This window comes from Vipera ursinii (assembly GCF_947247035.1).
Source record: "Vipera ursinii genome assembly, chromosome: 11".
Classification (NCBI taxonomy): Eukaryota; Metazoa; Chordata; class Lepidosauria; order Squamata; family Viperidae; genus Vipera; species Vipera ursinii.
The window spans coordinates 14,365,352-14,380,738 of NC_139524.1; the positions used below are offsets into that span (position 1 = coordinate 14,365,352).

Consider the following 15,387-nt stretch of genomic DNA (forward strand, 5'->3'; position numbering starts at 1 on the left):
TCGGGCATATGGCCCAACGTGCAAAATTGTGTAGATTGACAAAAGTTCCCCGCTTCTCATCTGCTTATTTCCTGCCTGTTCCTTGTGCTCTAAAAGGGATGGATCGCCCTTTAAACTGGCGTGCGTGACTAGGGACACAGAAAATTTCCAAAGAACTCTAAGAAACCTCTAGAAAATCGCTGTAAAATCTGTTTGCAAGAGAAATTAAATAGTGCTTGGATGAAATTCTGTTCATTTTAAGAGAAAATCTGTATCACTGATGCTAGTTTTTATAACACAAGCCCATCTTAGTTTAGATGCTTGGAATGGACTGTTTTTGAGGAGACCATTTTAATGTTCAATTTCGGAAAATGAGGGATCAACCGAGAAGATTCTTCTTTTCTCTTTGAAAACCGGTAAGCATTGATGACAGAAAACAGACCAGGATTTACCCAGAATTATCGTACATTATTTATGGTAGAAAACTAATGGAAACATCCTTTACATTTCAGAAATAGTCATATCTATATCTATATATCTGTATCTATGTATGTGAGCAGGCATACATAATTCTACAACCCTCGGTTTTCTGTCCAATTTATTAAATTTTTTACATATATATATATATATATATATATTTGTAGATTTTCACAGGTATAGGTATGTAGGTCTTGGCATATTCAGGTCTTTTCCCGTGTAAGATTGAGAGTGTCTTGGCAACGTTTTGACGAGGTCCCACTCGTCATCTTCAGGCTTCAAGCAGAAAGCCGAAGACACAAGCCTGAAGATGACGAGTGGGACCTTGTCGAAACGTCGCCAAGACACCCTCAATCTTACACGGGGGGCCGGTGCTCATCTCCGTTTTAAAGCCAAAGAGCCAGCGCTTGTCCAAGGACGTCTCCATGGTCATGTGGCCGGCATGACTAGACGCCAAAGGCGCACGGAACACTGTTACCTTCCCACCGTAGTGGTCCCTATTTTTCTACTTGCATTTTTACGTGCTTTCAAACTGCTAGGTTGGCAGAATATATATATATAATTCTCCCAGAAGAAGGAAGCTAAAGCCTGATGATGACGGATGGGATTCCGTCGAAACGTTGCGCCTACACCTTTAGTTCTACGTGGGGGAAAACCCGAAAAACCAAGGATATATATATATATATACATATATATATATATATATATATATATATATATATATATATATATATATATATATATATATATATATATATATATATATATATGTTTCAAATGTTAACTCTTTAGATTACCTTGCTAGGCCCCAAACATGGGGCAAATCTTTATTTCCTGTTTTCAGCCTATCTTGAAGGCTATCGAACAGGCAGTAGTCACACCGGACAATTCCTATATTTGTGTAAATTACTAACAAAGAATTAAAGGGAAACTGAAAGTCAGAAATGCATTTCAGTTTCCCTTTAATTCTTTGTTAGTAATTTACACAAATATATATATATATATATATATATATAATATACTTTTTGCTAATATTTTAAAATTCTTTTGTAGAACTTGCCCAGGCTATAAACTAGACAATATAGTAACCTCGATCCCCATGGTAGCTATTATTCAAGACTATAACATGTAGGCAATTTAAAGTAACTGTTTCCTCTGGCCATAATAAAAATTTATACCGTACTTTAAAAAACAAAAACAAAAAACCTACCAATTCCAGCTTGGCCAATGATCCAGGAAAGACGAATAAATAGCATTACACCCCAGATGTTCAACATGCATCTCACCTAAATATCAATCAAAAATAATCATATCAACATATAACCACAGAATGCAACAGGTTTAGAATGGATAAAAGTACTTCCGTGAAAAAAGAACAGAAGCCTTGAAAATGCCTCGAAAAGTTAAAATGCATTGAATGCACTGAAAACGTTCAACGCGCATCTCGCCTAAAATTAAACAAAAAGAATCGTATCAACTTATAACCGCAGAACGCAACAGGTTTAAAGTGGGCAAAAATAGTCCTGTTGGAAAAAAAAGAATGAATGCATTAAAAAGGCATTCGTGACAAGTTTAAAAACAGTAACAGCTTGAAATAAAAAGAACCCAAAATCTATAAAATACCTTTAGAAGCGAACTGTTCTGTTAGAACAGTCATTACCTGGTTCAAGTAGAAATTTTGATGTAAAAATTAAAATGTTAATGTTTCAACTTTTTTTAAAAAAAAAAGAAAGAAGAAAAAGAACAGAGATGTGAAGAACTCAGTCATACGGCAGGATCACTTCAAATCACCCTCATGCATATGGATGAAATATGAAAATCTCGTAAACAAAAATCCCCAGTGAAAGTATCTGGTCCGCTTTTTCTGCAGTATGGCATTACCAACTTTTTTAAATTTTAAAAGCAGATGTTCTGTACTTGTACAGTCACAAGATAAATGCTGCTTACCAGGACGCCCTTTACCCATCCAAATTTCACTATGCCTTTAGCTTCTTCCTTGTGGCATTCGGCTTCTTCTGCGTTGCCATCTGCTTTACTGAATTTGTCCACTGAGCCCGAAGTCACCGTGATATTCTAATCAGACAGTTTTGAACAAAATAGCTTGTTTTACTGGGATTCAACGCAAAGGGAAGGTGTTGTCTATAGGTGGGAGTTCCATAGGGGCAGAACAACCCGCAGCATGTATCAAGTGTAAAATTATGTCTTTTCATTTTTTTAAAAAAATAATAGCTAGGTTCAAATACATCAAGTGTAAAGAGATGAGCAGTGTCAGCTCATATGTCTGGCTACTTCCCTTTGCCCCTCCTTATAAGAAGTACAGACAAAAGAAACGAGAGGAAACTAAAAAGGATATTATGCAACTAAGACAAGATATGAAGTACGGAATGCATAAAGCCAATTTGGTCTAGTGATTAAAGCGCCAGACTAGAAAGTGGAAGATTTGCCAGTTCTAGTCTTGCCTTAGCCATGAAAACCAGCCAGTCACTCTTTCTCAGCCCAACCCACCTCACAGGGTTGTTGAGGGGAAAATAAGAGGAGGCAGGAGCATTAGAGATGTTTGCCTCCCGGAGTTATTTGTAAAAATAATAGATAAATAGAAATAGATAAATAAATAGATAAATAAATAAATAAATAGCAGATGTTTGAGAACATTGGGATCAGACTCATCTCAAAGGGCAACTACAGCAGCAGGAAAGGATACACACACAGTCACACATATATATGTTTATATACACAACTAGAAGACCTCAAGGTCCCTTCCAACATATTCTATTCTATTCTATTCTATTCTATTCTATTCTATTCTATTCTATTCTATTCTATTCTATTCTATTCTATTCTATTCTATTCTATTCTATTCTATTCCAGTGTATATGTATGTGTATGTATATGTGTGTGTATATATATGTGTGTGTGTGTGTGGGTGTATATACACCCATACATACAACAAACACATAATTATATAAAATGTCTATATTGAGCAGGCATATTCCAAAAACTGCTAATTCTCCTACTAAACTGGCATAACCCTACGTCTGCAGTTTTATGCACCTCCATTTGGCAACCTTGAACAACGAGTTCCTTTTGAACAAACATGATTTCAGGAGGCAAAATGCAAATGTTCTTAACTTCCTTGACTTGGGGCCGAATGTAGGGGTGTTTTTCATAATTGATTAAGATATCATGAGGACGAATGCCAAGTGTGGGGCATCAAATATAGCAAATGTTTGGAGGAAAACAAATCCATCTTAGATGGTTTATGTTCCATAACTACACTTGTGCAAGTTACAAGTATCCCAGAAGAAAGAACCCTTAGGTCTTTATACATTTTTAGGACTCCTAAGAATGCTTTTCCTTCTGTCTGTTTAGGGAAGGCCAAATCATGTTTTCCTGAATTTAGTTTGACATACCTTTGCCATGTGTTCGTGAATATCCATCAGACTTGGCCGGCTCATTTTGACCCCTCTGATGCTTCCAGTATTCTGGTAATAATCAATTTTTGGCACAACATCCATGGTATTATGTCCAAAAGTTTTTAGATAATAAGTGTTACTCTGCGTGTCATAGGGATGAAAGCTTCCATCTGTTTTAGCAGTGTCGCCATTTTGGAAGAAACGGTCGTAGGTTTCTTGAGTTCCAGACTTGTAGCTGATGCGGAGTCTCTTAGTGGCATCTTTAGTGAAAGAAGTCTCTTCGTAATGTGGATCGGGCTCTCCTTGAGACTGAATTGAGTTCTCATGGCTTTCATTAATGACATTCACCTGAAATCTATTCAAATGTGGGTCCAAAAATATGTTTGGAGAATTATTCATAGACATAGTTGTGGATAACCGGACTTTACTTCACCGATATTGCTATTCTGTATTGTCAGATTTTTTCAGCAGGCAGTTGTTGAGTTGTCTAGGTGACTTGTTGTGTTTCACTCAGGAGCCACGTCTACACACGTTCTCTGCTGTACATGAAAATAAGCTGTTCACTCTGCCTTCAAACACAGGATATATATATTTAAAAAGAGCTAATTTATCTCTAAACATTAAGCTAAATTATAATGGCTAACAACAATAGCAATAGTACTTAGCACTTTATAGCCCTTTCTAAGCAGTTTACAGAATCGGCATATTGCCCCCCAAAATCTGGGTTCTCATTTTACCAACCTCGGAAGGATGGAAGGCTGAGTCAACCTTGAGCTGGTCAGGATTGAACTGTTGGCAGTGGGCAGAGTCAGCTTGCAATACTGTGTTCTAACCACTGCACCACCACGGCTCTTCCATTTTACAGTAGTAAAAGACTGAAAAATTTCACCTGCTGACTGTTTAAAACCAAGAACTCATTTTGTACTTCTTTCACAATACGTTCCTGTTTTATAATCATAATGAAATAAGCAGTGGAGATGATTGCACCTTGAAGTACATGAAATAGAAGCCTAGATCCATTACTGATCAATGTTAGTCAACAGTTAACAAGTAGCATTATAAAATTGGATGACTAGCAATTAAAATAGGAGGGGAACAACATTTTTTAGAGTGCTATGATCTTCAACATTGGGTTTAGTTAATGTTTGAGCAGTTTTAATTTGAGGTGTCAGTTTATTTCTTCCAATCCCAAAATAATTTCTAAAGCACCATAATAATAATAATAATAAAAAAGACAGAATCTAAACCTTGAATTTCTCACCCAAATATTACTTTTTCTTATTTTTTTTCTCCTAAGGGCTTTTCCTTTTGCAATAGAAACTAACTAGAAGAAATAGCATGGGGAGAAAAGGTATTTTGTATTATAGGAAGGAATGTAGATTTAGGTTTAAAAGAGAGAAGACAGGAAGTGCTAACTGGGAAGAATTTTTCAGTGGTTATTTGTTTAAACTACTTCCTTCTATTTTCTGTCTTGGTTTAGTGTCAAGGGGTTAGTATACATTGGTGATTCCCATCTTGTGTTGATTTTTTTCAGTCAAATGTACCCATTCACTGAGAGCAATATCCACAGTTACAATCCATGTGGATTACCTGATTATTTTTAATAAAATGGTGAGACTGGTTAAGGATGGAAGAACAGCTGTATTTTTCAGCTTCTCATGATCTGAATGTTTCCAAATCGTACAGTAAATGGTTATGAATGAATCCGGAAGAATTCCAAGACTTTGGGGAAGCAGTTTTAAAAATTAATTGATGTTGTTTTAACTGAATTTAAAACTGAAAGATGGTCCATTCACCTGTCCATCCAGCGTTCCCACCCTCTGTTTATCCAGACGACAGGTTCCTTGAAATTCAAATACATGTAACGATCTTGTTTCCCCCCCCCCAAAAAAAAATTATTATTAACAATGTAAAACAGAGAAGATGTGATAAATAAAGTGATGAAAGGATGTGGGTGTCCATTTTCCCCGCTCAAAATGAATTTAAAGAGCAAAAAACTCTGGTAGCAAATGCTTTTCCGCACAATATTTCTATTGCTGCTCTTAATTAAAAAGAGATTTAAATTTTCTTCCATACCTTCTTCAGTAAAATGAAATTTATGTCTGATTTTTAAGCTATTAAGCTGAAGACTATAAGCAACTACTGGAAACGGAAGATTGTTGAGAAGAAATATCTAAGAGGGTATCAATCTCATATTTTAATCTGACACCCAAGCAGTGGGGAAAAAAAGATAAAACTTATACCACTTTGCTTGTTATAAACTTACTACAACACACAAATGCCCATATTCAGATTTCTAGAGCATGTATTCAAACATCCAGCTTGTCTCTGAACATAGGGTGCAAATTTAAACATGATAAAAAAATTGTACTTTAGCAACAGCCTAGGCATCACTGAAGCCATTTTCTCAAGATGTTGATTGGTATAACTTCTACTTACTAATTCAGTTGTTGGGATTTTTTAAAATGTGAAAACGTGGTCTGGTTCTCCCCATAAAAAGTTTATTTGTTATGGATGAGCTGTTTTCAGAATAGGGAACAGATTTTCAAACGTAAATTAGGAACAACTTGTAATCCTAGCTAGAAATTAAATACATTAAAAACCTTACCTCTTAACCAACTATTGGCAGAAAGTGTGTTTTCAGGAGCCTGTTTGCTGCAGCTGTTCTTCTTGAAGTATATTCAAACTAGGCATAAAGTCAGCAACCATATCCAAGATAGTTTTAGCTGCTACTGGTGCTCTGTTAAATGAAGCAGTGGTTTGTTTCTTATTTTGGAGTGAAATTTAAACATCTTTCACTGTGGACCATATTTTACTGGTTTCACTATAAATTAGCAAGGAAATCAGCCAATCCCGGAATTCAGAAGACAACCGTTGGTTATTCCTAGCCCTGTTCAGAGGAATATTTCAGTTTGTTAAATATTACCTTGTAATGAACTCATTAATACTTGAATGGTAGGAGTCAAATCTGGCATTGGTCTCTAACTGAAAGTCAGTGGCTCTAATGAAAGTCATTTACATACTCATCAAAATCTTAACTGCCACTGTTCTAAGTTTATAAATGACAGATGAAACAGCAACAGCATATTCCCAAGCAGTCATGCGCTACTGAAATAACTTTTATGCAGCAGTGTGAAAAAGTCCTTAAATATTCATGCCAATACATTTGATTTTTATTTTTACCCTTGAAGCAGAGCAAGGTTGTTGGTAACCATTATTCTGCAGGCTCAGGTTAGCAATGTGTTTTGAATAAAAAAATGTTTGCTTCAGTAAAATTTTGATATATTTTGTTGCAGATAATTCCAATTGGGCGCACCAATACAATGTTAAATTCCTTCTGACTGATGGGTGACCATACACATTTGTTTCATAAATAAATGAAAAATGGAGAGCAATAGAGCAAACATTGCCTCAACAATAGGACAGAATAATTATAATTGCAAACACTTCATATTTCGACTCTCAAATATTGCTATTGATTTGAACTTCCTGATAAATGGCAAGTTTTAAAATGATCAAATATAGCCAAATGGTTTAAATGTAGCCAGCCAGGCACCATTTAAATCATGTAATATAAAACATTAAAAATATTTGAAGAGAGATGACAGTAATTAAAAAACAGCAGAATCAAACTTATTTTTATGGTTGTTTCAATTAGGAGAAATGTCTACGGCCATCGTGACAATGCGGGATATTTATAGGTTCTTTTTAGTATCACACAAATGCAAGGTCAAGTCTTTTTTTTAATAAATTTTATTAAACAAATTTTAAATAAAAAAACAAGAACATTATTACAAAGTACTGAAAAGTGCATCAAATAGAAAAACAAAAACAACAACATTAGACAGGACCGGGGAGTGTAATACTACCCCTAATTTCTTTTTCTCGTGCATCCCAGGCTAAGTAACCTTTAATTACCAAATATTAGAAATCTATAACTGTATATATCTCCAGATTCTATACCTCAAATAATAAAACACAATCATCTGGTATTTCCCCCGTTGAGATTAAATATTCTATTTTGTAACCATGAATACCAGGAGTCCCAACTTTTATTGAAAAGTGATTCATTTTTCCCTTTGAGAATATATGTCATTTGATCTGACTCTGCGCATAGTAATACTTTCTCTATTACTTGATAGTCTGTTGGGATTTCCTTCGTCTTCCAATATTGCGCATAAATCATACACGCCGCTGTTGTAATATGTATTACTAGATACCAAAGATTTTTGGTACTTCTTGTGGCTTCATCCCCAAGAGGAAAATAGCTGGGTCCAATTGTTATTTGAAATAACCAATTTTTTATATTGGTCCAGTAACGCCTAACCTTTGGACAAGTCCACCATTGATGGTAGAAAGTGCCGCTGGTGGAATCACATTTCCAACATTTGCAAGGTCAAGTCTTGAATCAATGATCAGAAAGAGAATCATATTGCAATCCTGTGCCAGTTAATTCACTACTACAATTAGTTCAGTGACTTTGCTTAGGATATGCACAAAGAATTATAACTATTATTCTTGCATTAGATTTGAAAAATAGATAGTGAAGAAGGATTTCCTGTTGCTCCAAAGTTTCATTTACAGATTATTGTCACAACTGATGGTGCTTAATTGTCTTCTGACATTACTCAAATATTGTGTAAAAGAATTTTGTCTTATATTATAAGTTGTTGTGGATTCAAATCCTGAAACATAGTTCTTCAACTTAAAAATGTGTACGAAAATGCACTTAACAGGTGGCAAATCCACACAAAATCATTCTTATTTGATTATTTATATATAAAAAAGATGCTTCTAACTCCTCCTTAAATTCTAGGTTGCTTACAATAGTTGAGAAATATTAGACAAAACATATTCAAGGAAGTTGCTTGTCAAATGCATATATTACTAAAATCCCATTCAGAAATCTAAGCACTTGTAGGAATGGGCAGATAAATGGGTACATTTTGTGTGTGCTGTGGAAGAGAACCACGCTCCTCTGTATCCCTATTTCTGGCTTCATCTGACTCTATTTTTGGTACTATGTGTTCTTCTTGGCTTTTCTTGTAAATTGTGGTTCGATTTGAGTGGCGTTTCATTTAGCTGACAGAATCACAATTCCCTTAGTTTGTCATCTGTCTACATTTTAAAGCAAATGGCACAATATTAAATTATAGACACGAGGGGTGATTTTCCTGAGTTGATTGGCTTTATCTGAATAGTTCTCGCAGCACGCTTTAACAGAGTTAAAATGAAATGTTGGTTCCAGCGGCCCTTAAAATGGAATAGAAGGGCTGTCAAAAGCGATATTGTCACTTGTGCTCCTCATCTTTGCGAGCAAAGAGGTAACCTTGAAGTTGGATGCATTAATGTCTCTCTGTGCCTTACCGGGAAAAAGTTGTGTCTGTCTTAATGATTCCAGAAGAGTTCCTTCTACATTTTATGCTCCTTTGTGTTTTGTATTTCTTTGAATAGATTTGTATGTTCCTATTGTGATATGATGATTTAGTGACTGTTTGTAGTTACAACAGCACTGAAAAAAGTGACTTATGACTGTTTTCACATGGTTATTGCAGCATCCCCGTGGTCAGGTGATCAAAATTTGTTCATTTAGCGACTGGTTTATGTATATATGACGGCCGCAGAGTCATGCGGAGTCACGTGATTCCCTTTTGTGACCTTCTGACAAGCAAAGTCATTGAGGAAGTCAGATTCACTTAACAGCGGTGTTACTAATTTAATAACTGAAGGGATTCGCTTAACAACTGTGGCAAGACAGGTCGTAAAATGGGACAAAAGTCCACTTAAAGTACAACTGTTTCACTTAGCAACCGAAATGTTGGGCTCAGCTGTGGTCATTAAGGCGAGGACTATCTGTATAGGCAAAGAGGATACAATCCTTTTCAGATCAAGGATCGTCTTGTTGGGTTAGGTTCTACAAAGTAAGGGCAGGAAGAAGTAGGAGAGGCTAAATTCAAGTTAAAATGAAACTTAAACCACATTAATCCCAGTTAATAACACAATATGCCATGTGTGTAACATTTCCCCTTTCTGTTGCCCTAAAGATAAGAGTTCAAAACAGATATTTGGTCCTTGACTTGCAAACATTCATTTAGCAACTGTTTAAAGTTACAATGGCGCTGAAAAAAGGGACTTGCAATCGTTTTGCGCTTAGGACCACCGCAGCATCCCCATGGTCCTGTGATCAAAATTTGGGGGCTTGGCAACTGGAATGTGTTGCTATGGTTACAGCATCCTGGGATCACAGGATTGCCGTTTGTGATCTTTCCATCCAGCTTCTGACTGGGGGAAGCTGGATTTGCTTAACGACTGCATGATTCACATGACAGCTGCAGTGATTCGGTTAAGACCTGGGGAAAAAACCAACCAGGCACACAACTCATTTCACAACTGCCTTCCTTAACAATGGAATATCTGCTCCCAGTTGTGATCATAAGTCGATGACTACCTCTAAGGTGGAGGTATAAGAGAAACTCTTCTGGTCACTAAATAATATTCTTCAACTAAATGGGGAGGTTGGACTCTACCCAATAAAGGGTAATAAAATCAGTTGTAAGGCCTAAGTTCCATCCCTTGAGCTCTAAGCTTGGTTGTGTCTGAAGAAGCAGGTCTATGCTGGAATTAAACTATTAAATTCTCCAAAGCCCCTGAAGGCAGGACAAGAAACAACAGATGGAAACTAATCGAGGAGAGAAGCAACCTAGAACTAAGGAGAAACTTCCTGACAGTGAGAACAATTAATCAGTGGAACGACTTGCCTCCCAAAGTTGTGGGTGCTCCAACACTGGAGGTTTTTTAAGAAGAGACTGGACAGCCACTTGACTGGAGCAATATAGGGTTTCCTGCCTGAACAGGGGATTGGACTAGATGACCTCCAAGGTCCCTTCCCACTTTCTTATTCTGTTAAATTCTGTTATTTTGTGTGTTTCTACTCAGTGAATTTGCAAATGATTTCTCTTCTTCCCTTTTTATTCTCCAAATGAAGACACCCCCCCCCCGAAACATCTCCCAGTCAAAAAAACAAAACACATCTAATGATGTACGAGTCTGCCACAAAGCTTTATTTAACCCCAAAAATGCTTCCAAACATGGGTGTCAATTGCGAAGGCTTCCTGTTTCGAATTCCACCGCTTCAAGGGAAAAAGAAAAACAACAAATCAGGATTAAGGCAGGACACGATTGGAGGGTTTTGCTTCATGCAAGAGCATATTCAAATGTCCCTTTATCCAGTCCTTCGACCTCCCCCTCCCAAGTGGAGGAGGGCATGCTGCTGTAGGGGTCCAATAAGATTTTGAAACATCGGATGATCAAAAGTCCCAGAAAGATGCACAGGATCCCCACAAAGGCAAAACCGGTTTTCTGCTCTAGGGTCAGTGGGAAACTGGACACCTCGTTGACACTCATGCTCACTGAAGCGTTGTTGCAGTAGCTACTGCTCATCTCTGGGGTTCACATTCTGCTGAGTCAGGATTTGCACTTCGCCTCTAGACCAAACACCAAAACACCAACTGAGAAGAGAAGAGAGACTGTTTTGGATCTGAGGAAGGGATCTCAGATGTCCTCTGATCTAGCCATCCCCCCGCCACCCAGAATGTAAGGCTAGTAGGGACAGGCTTTTTTTCTGAGGCGATTAAATGGTCTCCTCAGGTTGGGTTTGTGAGAAGGTGACGTACGATGGGTTCACAAAATGGCTGCCAAGATGTCTATGATCAGACATCACAACATCACGCAGACACAGATGGCTTCTCTTGACCCTTGTGAAGCTAGAGATGGGTGCTTCCATTTTTTAAAAAAAATATATGAATTTTTCTTTAACAAGTCAAATGAGGCAGGAAGTCCAGGACACACCAAGGAAGGTCTCTGTGGAGCCATTATGCCTCCAAGCCCATCTGCCTTCCTCCATGTTTCAGGAACTCTGCACTTTCCACACATCTGTTCAAATCCTGCACTCCAACATGTCTGAAGGAAGCTGACATGTCTCTTCTTAATTTTATCCTCCCTTAGGTGGCTCTCAGATATATTGGTTTCCATTTCTTGTGTGGCAACTGAGGCTCCTCTGTCTTACCAACTACCCTATTCATTTTCCTATATCAAAATTAGATATAAATGCTAATACAGAATGGCATAACACACGACAAACCTATGACAACCCCAATGATGGAATTTGGCACTTAAGTACCAGCTGAGACCTGGCTTCAGAGTAAACTTGATCTATTGGTGGCAGCTTATTATGAGCTGCCTTCATCCCTTCAAAAATTTCATTCCTGCAATAATTTTGCTAATCTAAATCCCCTACTGGATTTCTTTCTCAAGAATGTGCTAGTTTTGCTCTGCGTTCCTGCTTTCCATTTTTTCCTGGAATCCTACTTTATTTTTCATTTCATCCCGAACAGGTCTCAATCCTTCTGACCCATGTCAAAAAAATCCTCCTCCTCCCCCCCTCCTCCTCCTCCTCGTTTTTTCTTAATCATTCTTCCTTTAAGAAATGAAAGGAATGGCTCATTTGTTTTTAGCTATGAGCTAGGAGTCCCAGTTAAAGGCAGTGATTAAGCCTACTAAATGTTGATATAATAAATACTACCTGATACATTCATGTAAGGCACAATTCCAGAGTTTCCTGAAGTTTGAACAGCTGTAGAGACATTTAAAAAAAGAAGTATTTTAAGTACTGAGCTGAATTCCAGATAATAATTCAATGTTCAAAATGAGAGCAAAATAAATGATATAAAGAGATGACACCTGTGTCCTTTCCTTTCCTCTCCCCTTCCTTCCCCTCCCCTCCCCTCCCCTCCCCACCTCCCCTTTCTTTCCTGATATACTTCTCACCAGTCTAGTCTCCATGTTCATCTAAACCAGTATTTCCCAAACTTGACAACTTTTAAGATACATGGTCTTCAACTCCCAGAATTCTCATGGCTGGTTGGGGAATTGTGGGAGTTGAAGTCTGCATATCTTCAAGTTGCCAAGGTTGGGATGCACTGATATAAACATTTTAGCCGACATGTTTTTCTTCCTTCTGCCCTTCAAGTATTGTAGTTTCAAACCCATGGTGGCTAGGCTTATATGACCCAGGGGGATTCACCAAGCCGTTAATACTGAGATGGCAGAATAGGCTTGGCAGGTCTCCAGGTGCCATCTGTGGCATGTTTTTCACAGCCAATTTGCAGATGGACCTTCTCAGAACCCCCATTTCCTTTGCCTGCCTTTTGTGGGTTCCGATTTTTCCTTTTTAGCTGTATTCCTTTCTTGTGATTATTCAGTTGGAATAATCCAGTCCAAATATCAAGACGTTGTCTTCCACAGTGTTTTTTTTCCTCTAAAAAATCATAAGGATAAAAATTCTGATCTGTGTCCCCAACATCCTTTAAAATTCCAGGTTATGGTCATCTGTGTTATTGTCTTGAGAGGTTAGAATAAGAGGTTCAGAGAACCTAGATTGTAGTACATGTTTTTCTGAGCAATTGCTGCTTTTGTGTTTGTGTAACACAAACACAAAACACCACTGATTTTGGAGGAGGACTTTTAGAAGCTCATCTCTTTTGGCCAGATGTTATTATTCTAATTCATAGTTTAACCTGCTGCTCCATTGTCACCTCATTCAGTTTACCACTTAATAAATAGATTTCCTTTATTTTAAAAAAATGTTGAAGTATCCAATTTTAGACTTTTCCCTACAATGAATTCATCCTGCAACTTCTTTTTCTGAAAGAGAAGGGAGTGTCCAAAAGATGTGGAAGTATTTCATCCTGACTCGTCTCATCTTTCATCATTACTTGAGGTTTGGAAGAGTGGTTTCGAAATGAAATTGCGTGACTGTGAAGGTCAAAAGCAGCCTGTACTTCTTGCACCAGTTCATTTGTGTATTATGGCATGATTAAAAAACAACTGTGGACATTCTGAGGGAACAAAACATGCGCACGCTTTTTTTTCCCCTTTAGCGAAAGCAGCGAACAGATGAAAATGGCAGCTCAGCCATGAAGTAATGGCTTTCAGTTCTTCAGCTTTACCCATTATCCTAGGTTGGACATACAATTGTAACCTATAACAAGGGCCTCCTTGCCAGGTTTGGTAAAGTTTTCAGTGGTTCATTAGTTAAATGAGGAATACAGGAGGAAAAATCCTGCATGGATTATCTTACTGTATTTGTAAATTAATGGAATTGGATGGGATGGTGAATAGATTAGTCCTATTAATTTTTAAAAAGCAATTTGTAATATGCTCATTATCAGATTTCTATGCTACCCTTAAATTTTCTTGAAAAATAGGTATCATTTCTCTCTCTTACCCACATCTATCAAACTAAGAAGTCGTAGTCTCTTTAAATTGAGCTATTGTGCTGTGATGCACACAGCACATCTACAAGGCCCAAAGGGCAAGCATGGTTATTATTCCTATTCTATTCTATTTTATTATCTAGCTACAGTCCTAGAATTTTTGGAGGTCTCCCTTCCAAGTACTAACCAAGCCTGATCCTGCTTAGCTTCTGAGCCAAGACAAAGTCAACTTGATGCCAACTGTTGTGTGTTCATCCAAAGTCCATAGAAAACCATCCATTTGCCTCTTATTAACAGGTAGCAATTTCTGAACTTTTATTTCATGAATTATTTTGCCCAGTATTCTTGGAGATGGTTATGCCCTAAAACCATATCGCTGCATCCAGCCTGGACTTCAACGTAAATAGGCTGCGTATGAATACACCAGTGGGTGCCACACCCCAGGCAGCGTGCAAAGCCGGAAAAACCAAACCAATTGTTGATTCCCACTTCAACCGATACCCTCCTGGGATAAAGACTCTTTCATAAATGCTGCAGTTGTCACCTGCACCCACATGGGGAAGCCTCATGGAAACCACTAGGATTTGTTTTCAAGTAAGCCTGGTGAGGAGACGGGTGGTTAAATCTCTCTGGATCGGGCATCCAGTAGCTCTAGCCTCTGGCATTTGAAAATGCAAATATTTCCATGCGCTACTACCCAGAGCGTTGGGATCTGCTCATGGTAACCCGATCCTCTCCCCTCCCTTCTTCAGCACTGCTGTCAGATCCTACCTGGTCATAACCAGACCAGGAGGCAGTAAACAACGAAAACAACCACGATTCTGGGTTAGCCCCAATGAAAAACACAAACCCAACCCCGCAAAGCAAGGTCAGGGCATCCTGTTGCGTGAAGCAGATGCCGAAGAGCCACTGAAAGCCGACCACCCACCCACCCCCTTCCTCCTCCTGGCCCATCTGGCTCTCCAGCCCTTCTCTCCCTCCCTCTAAGCCCCCCCCCCCCAGCCCACTCACCCCGCTTCCAGCCAGACATCCTGAGCGCACAGCTCCCGCTCGCCTCCCGGGCTAAGGACCGGTCCAAGTTTCAAGGTCTCCGACCGGGCTGCGATCTGCCAGCGAGCCCCGGCTCTCCGCTCACCCCCGCCCAGCCGCGGGACCATCTTCGGGGTTCATTTTCAGAGCGGCATCCCTTCTTTCCTTCTCCCGAGAGACTGGGCTCCCACGGCTGCTCGGGGCGTGCCTTCAGC

The 15,387-nt window shown here is 38.5% G+C and overlaps 2 protein-coding genes across 2 annotated transcripts in view; both read right to left on the minus strand.

Moving 5' to 3' along the window:
- SLC12A1 (solute carrier family 12 member 1) overlaps positions 1–4,274 on the minus strand; it is a gene marked incomplete at both ends in the record, with an annotated part of 35,328 nt that extends 31,054 nt beyond the window's left edge. Inside the window, 3 exons of the mRNA XM_083371712.1 lie at positions 1,667–1,742; positions 2,404–2,529; positions 3,867–4,274. Of these exons, the coding sequence (XP_083227838.1) occupies positions 1,667–1,742; positions 2,404–2,529; positions 3,867–4,274 (610 nt within the window). The remainder of the gene's footprint in view (positions 1–1,666; positions 1,743–2,403; positions 2,530–3,866) is intronic.
- A 6,683-nt stretch (positions 4,275–10,957) lies between these two features.
- On the minus strand, positions 10,958–15,378 carry CTXN2 (cortexin 2). Its single transcript, XM_083370982.1, has 3 exons — positions 15,155–15,378; positions 12,451–12,501; positions 10,958–11,377 (listed from the first exon to the last, which is right to left on the minus strand). The coding sequence occupies exon 3, from the start codon at positions 11,307–11,309 to the stop codon at positions 11,064–11,066; it is 246 nt and encodes an 81-aa protein (XP_083227108.1). The 5' UTR covers positions 11,310–11,377; positions 12,451–12,501; positions 15,155–15,378; the 3' UTR covers positions 10,958–11,063.
- Between the last annotated feature and the right edge of the window lie 9 nt (positions 15,379–15,387).